General features: G+C 37.7%; 1 protein-coding gene across 1 annotated transcript; it reads left to right on the forward strand.

Annotated features, from left to right (window-relative positions):
- The first annotated feature begins 1,377 nt into the window (after positions 1–1,377).
- LOC118800045 (transcobalamin-1-like) lies at positions 1,378–5,533 on the forward strand. The gene is made up of 4 exons (XM_036560195.1): positions 1,378–1,509; positions 2,669–2,813; positions 5,132–5,268; positions 5,372–5,533. The coding sequence occupies exons 1-4, from the start codon at positions 1,434–1,436 to the stop codon at positions 5,440–5,442; spliced, it is 429 nt and encodes a 142-aa protein (XP_036416088.1). The 5' UTR covers positions 1,378–1,433; the 3' UTR covers positions 5,443–5,533.
- Positions 5,534–6,520: the final 987 nt, after the last annotated feature.

Consider the following 6,520-nt stretch of genomic DNA (forward strand, 5'->3'; position numbering starts at 1 on the left):
AATTGGCTCAAGGGACACAGTTTGTTTAATTATCACACTTCAAAGGCCAGAGTCATTGGCCGAGAGTTGACCCTGACTCCCAGACGTGTTGGAGTCGAAGAATCGATTCTTTTGGAATCGACTCCACATGCCTGCACGCTGTCTCTGTGTTTAAACAAGCTCCCAGTGTGACATTAATGATCAGAAAGATTCTGTCTTTCTGTTACTCTGACACTCACCCATTTCTCAGATTTGAGTCGTTATCCTCTAAACTTGCCCCAGTGCTGTCAGGATATAAATTAAAAGGAGTGTAAGCTAACAGCTTCACACACAAACGCACAGGTTTACCTGCTCAGATTTTAGTCTGTCAGTGAGGTTCAAGGAACCAGGAGGAACTGCGTGGTTGTGTGCAAAGCAGTGAGTTTTTATATGTAATGTTGTTGACAAAGTAGTGGTAAATCTGAAAAAATTATTAGGGACTATTTTGCCTTACAACACGCTAAATATACCTCTCTGACTATACATGGCTTTTAAAAATGCCTTCTAAGATAAGATCTAATCTCAAAACAATCATAAAACAATGTCTCAGACATCAGGCAGTGTATTCATGACCCAGTAATGTAATAACTTGCGGTGAGGGAGCTTTTAGAGGCAGACGTCTGGTTCCTATCACCACCACTGTGTACAATTCTGACTCTCTAAGTTTCTCTGGAACCGAACATTTCACATCAAACCACTCTGAATAACCTTGTTTACATTTAAACCATTGAATTATGCAGAAATTTGGAAAAATTGATGGAATCCCCATTTTACTTTACTTAAACATGCAGGACTGACAACATGGTTATCTCTAAGATTTTTATTTCTGTTTTTTTTTTCAATAATTGTGTTTTTTAATACGAAGTTCCTCAGTGCTGCAGTGTAACTTTGATATCTTGATCTCTACCTTTAATTTCATGACTGCTTACGTAATTAAAGCTGATATCACAGCATTTGATGTTCCAGATTTTAGTGTTCCTGTTCCCACAGTTAATGGAACTTTAATATCTAGACATGTGATCTAAACACAACACTAAAGAGCACTTACAGCAGCACAGTCCGTGCTACAATGGCACACCATGCATTCAATTAGTGTGATAAACTGTGAGATCAGAGATTTAATGCGTGATGTTTTACACTGAAATTCATTAAAAGAGATAAGCACTTTTTAATCTTGAATAAAAACAGTAGAAGGTCAAATCCACTTGTGTTAATGTGTATTTGATTATTAAATGTATTATTTGATTGTGTATCTGAGCAATCATTAAATCTCTAAGTGGCTGGTTGTGAAGTTAAACAGAGGGACTAACGTGTGGTCCTGATAGTGGAGCAGTGGTTCAGTAGGGAAGGGCTGCAGTATATAAAGCTTCTCCATCAGAGGAAATCACACAGTGCTTGTGTTCAGCATCATCAGGATGGCTTTCAGACTGTTGGCTCTTCTGTCCTCGTTGCTGTTTGCATTTGAGTTGGCTTCTTCGGCCTGCAATTCAGGTGAGAATGCACAAATTCCTTGTGTAGTTCTACAATTACAGACTGTAGTCTATCTGTTTCTCTGCTTACTTTGTCAGCCTCCTTTTACCCTGTTCTTCAATGTTCAGCACCACCACAGAGCAGGTATTATTTGGGTGGTGGATCATTCTCAGCACTGCAGTAAAACTGACGTGGTAGTGGTGTGTTAGTGTGTGTTGCGCTGGTATGAGTGGATCAGACACAGCAGACACTTGATATTTGGTTCGTTTTTACAACAAACCAAAATTCTTCCTTCTTTTTATTTTTATATTCTGAAAAAGTCTTAATCTGGTCTCAGTCTGGACTGAGTTCTAGTGGGCAAAGTAGTCAGGTTGCCTAAACTACTAAAACTCTTTAGACATCGCGAATAAGACAGCTTCAGCTGCACTTTCTTGAGGATGCTAGTGGTATTAAAAGACCATGAAGCATTGTCTGAAATGTGTACGGCAAGAAATTTAAAGTTGTCAACAGTTTGGTGGAAATGAGGGGGTGATTAGCGTTGCATGGCTTTCCAGATGTGAACAATGCTATATTTGGTCTTATCAACATACAGAAAGAGGTTGCTTTTATGGCACTATACACTGTTAGAAATAAAGGTTCTGTGCAGGTACATGTTTTGGTTCATCACGGTACAAACAATGCAAATGTACCCTCAACGGTACAACAGTGGTCTCATCTGCAAATTTTATGACCCTGATGTTGTGTTATTAATGTGGATGTCATTGCATTACCCATCCTCACAGTGTGGGGCTTTAGGAAATCAAACAACCAGACACAGATGGAGTTGGCGAGTCCCTGGCCTCATAGATTAGTATTTAGTTTAACAGCACAACTGAAGCCTGAGCATTGATCAAGAATTCTGGTATAGGTGCTTTTCTGCCAAAGGTGCATTAACCTCTTTAAATCCCAGGCTTATTACATACTAAGGCTTATTATTCAGTAACTACAGGGACTACAATGCAAGCTAGCTGAGTTATTCCTAGGTAATAGAAGTGTGTAGTAAAACTCTGGGCCTGCTGGTGAGCCCTGGCCACTCAACACTTTATATATGCTATAACCACTACTGAACTTTTTTTTAAATTATATATCAAGATATAATAATTATTATCAATATGACTTCAATAAAACTTTGTGCTTGCAGATATCGAGGGTCCTTATCCAATTTCGCTGGTTGTATACAACTCCCTTGCCGATGTACAGAATCTGACATACACCACTGATATCGCCTACAGAGGAATCTTACTCGGAGCTATGATGAAAATCCAAGAGTCAGCTGATACATTTAAGTAAGCTGCACTGTTCTTCAAAATTCATGTCATTATACCAGTTTAAGTACTTTCTACACTTACATACTCACTTGTTAAGCATTAGTGGCATCATCCAGTGCAAACAAGGATACACACCCTGCAGAGCCCACCACTAAATTCCTCTAGTTTGTGCGTTTTCGTGACCCATGTACATCAACATCACAAGCAAAACAAGCTAGATAGCAAAAAGTTATAGTTAGCTAGCAGAACTGTTTTACCTTGCAAGAGATAATGTTTATTAGTACCACATGTAATGAGTTCTCTGCATAGGAAACACACATCTACATGCATAACATCCATCGGCTAACAATAGACTTGTTGTTTGGCAGACAATGTTGATGATCGCACTATTGCCCTGCACTCTGAACTCTGCCTTCATGAGGCGTTGGATTTGTTTAGACATTTTTTTTTTTTCAAGTTTTCCCATCTCAATAAGTCTATGTTCCCACACAGGCCAGAATTTCTCATGGTTGTCTCCAGACATTTGTGTTACAAGATCACATCACATAATGACCTCTTTGTAACATTGTGCCACAAAAAGCACATATAAGTCCAGTACAACGAAGATGCTAAGCTTATCACTTGTGTGCATGTTCATTATGAGATTAGTTGTTCCATCATCCCTCAAAAGAGCTCAGTAACATTGAGATTAATAACTGATCATCACATTGATTTATCAGTCTACTTAGGCTTTAGCAGAGCTCAGTGACATTGAGATTAATAAGACACATAAGCTGGTCGTCCGTCCCACCGCCGTCTTTTAAAGATCAGAGCATAAACTTCGTCTCCTCTGCAGACCCGTTTCTGCTCCGCCATGCTGAGCGGTATAAACTTTCGCCACGCACATGCGCAGAACGTACTTACACGTTCCGATTGGAATGTATTCGGATTCAGGCGTTTACATGGCTATTATTCTTCTATTTAACAGATTATTTACAGGATTACCCACCTCGTTCAATCGGATAGAAATAGTATTCCGAATGGCCTCAATCGGACTAGACTTTGCCGATTGAGGTGTTTACATGGACGTGTTCTATTCTGATTGAGCTATTAGTCGGATTATTAACGGATCATCAGGCTGCATGTAAACGTGGCTACTGAGATTAATAACTGATCATCACATTGATTTATCAGTCTACTCAGGCTGTAGCAGGAACTTCAGCGTTTGTAGAAGTTGTTTGTCGAGTTCCTGTTTAGAGTCCATCTAACAAGCATGTTTGCTACAGGATGTGTGCTGGTTTTAGAGTAGTGAATGAAGAAGGACTGATGGTGTTTTTTTTAAACCTGCAGAAATATTTTTTTCTTTTATTGGGTGAGTAATCTACACGTATTCTCCTGAAAATATTCCATTACATTAGATGGAAGAACATTACAAATGTACTTCCATTACATATTCCATATTCTATTGCATCCCGTGTCAGTGTACTAGCTGTGTTGAAAATGGTTCACTACCCAAATAGTAATTGGTCGACAGTGGTCCATCACTGGAAAGTGATCAATGATGAAATTGGCTGACAGGTTATGCATGACAACAGGCTACAATCTAATCATACACTGAACTGGATCGAAGTCAGAGTTCAAAACACATTTCAGACTTTTAACTGATTTGGACTTTAGACTAAAAGGCTTTAGCTTTAAGTGACCCTATACCTTATTAATGTTTAATTTAAAACAAGTGATTGAATAATCTATTTTATCTCTAGCAATCATAACAGTGACAAAACTTTACCAGATATTTCGGTAGTGACAGTTGTAGCTAATTTTGAGCAGATCTCAAAACCGCTAACCTGTACATTACTAGCAAACACAGCTTTGAACAGATGTACACACATAAAATCATTATATATTTTAATGAAAATAATATATTTTTTTAAGTTTACTTAATGAAAAGAATTTACTTAATTGCAGAAAATATATGTAAAAAATAAGGTTCTGTCTGTGGGCTAAAACTGTGGGCGTAAAAATTACATTTTATTTTCATAAGAAATTTCAGGGTTAGGGTTTTCGACAGACCTCCAGATAGAAAGTACCCTATAAATGATGATTTTGCATATAGTTAGATTATAACTTTCTCAATGAATGCCTTGAACTTAAATGAATCATAACATAGTTCTTGTAAACACCAGAATACGTAATTACTTTTTTTTTACTGTGGCAGCACAGTATGAGGTAATTTGGTAGAATGGTCCAAATAGAGGCTGGACCGCATAAAGTAGCTAGTCAGTGGAAATGCAAAGTCGGTGCTTCTAGCAGTGTGTGTGTGCATTAGAGATAACAGACTATATTTTGCTATGCAGATTCACCATTACAGAGAATCCTGACTACGGCCCCTACCTGGTCAGTGTGAATGGAGTGGCAGGGAATGACAATGAACAAACATACTGGGAGCTTCTCGCCCAGCTTCAGAACGGCACCATCATCAGACCAGACGTGGGTCAGTACTGATTCATAAACGTACTGATTCTTCATATTTGTGTGCTGTGCCGATGCAAATGTACATACATGCACATTCAATGACATAAGTTTCCCTTTTTCAGGTGTTGGATGCTACATTCCAAATCCGCATGATAAGGTTATCTTGAAATTCACTAAGTGGGAATGTGTGTAATCTTCTGTAGATCTCTTGTTGGACATTTGTCAACAATGATAAGTGAAAAGCACATTTCCTGATAATAAAGTTAACTGCATGAAGAAAAATACAAAATGTCTACGATTCCTTCTTCACCGATAAAAGCATGCAGTGATCTTGGAAACCTCATTAATCGACATCTTTATAACTTTATAACTGACTTTCGTAACATTGGGAGCAACGAAGAGGCAGGATGTCCGTCTTTTGTTTTTATCAACTGAGGGAAGTCCATGCCCTCGGTTAAAAAACAAAAGACGGGGCAGTACAGGATGATTTGCTGGTGTTTCACAAAGCCCATCACACAAGCTCTATTACTAAATATCTTTCCACTGTTTCATCACAGCCTTTTACATAAATTATGTTATGTTATGATAAATGAACAATTTATCTTAACCCTGGTCAAATTACTTGTTTTGTTGGTTTTCTCAGTGAAAATAAATTTAAACATCTTCTACATGGGATCAAACTTAAATATTGGAATAAAAATTAAACATACAATATAAATAACTTTTACACAGGCCAGATTGTTTTATTTTTCTCCAATATTAAATATTTAATATTAAATTCAGCAAATTAAGACAAATGAAAGTAATTGTACATTAAAATGTTCAGATGTATGTTCTCTGTAGAGGATGTGTTAACTTAGTTTCACTTAGAAAATCAACAAAACATAATTTGACCAAGGGCACCTAAACGTTTGCATACAATATACAATATATGGTATTTGTTGTGTTATGCAGCATTCTGTAGTGCAGCATTATATCTCTCCCATTCAGCAGAATTCATAATTTAATATTTATATGTATGCATTTGGCTTTTAGCATTCTGGCAGGTTCTCCTTGCATTCACCAAACCATCAGACTGCCAGATAGTGAAGTGTGATTCATCACTCCAGAGAACATGTTTCCGCTGCTGTAAAGTCCACCTATATATAGGTTGTGGCTGAGCTATAGTTGCTCCTAGACGCTTCCATTTCAAAATAATAGCATGAAACAACGTAAAGGTGGCATCCTGTTACAGTTCCACATGAAAAGTCACTGTACAGCCCACTCTACTG

Source organism: Colossoma macropomum, unplaced genomic scaffold (assembly GCF_904425465.1).
Source record: "Colossoma macropomum unplaced genomic scaffold, Colossoma_macropomum, whole genome shotgun sequence".
Classification (NCBI taxonomy): Eukaryota; Metazoa; Chordata; class Actinopteri; order Characiformes; family Serrasalmidae; genus Colossoma; species Colossoma macropomum.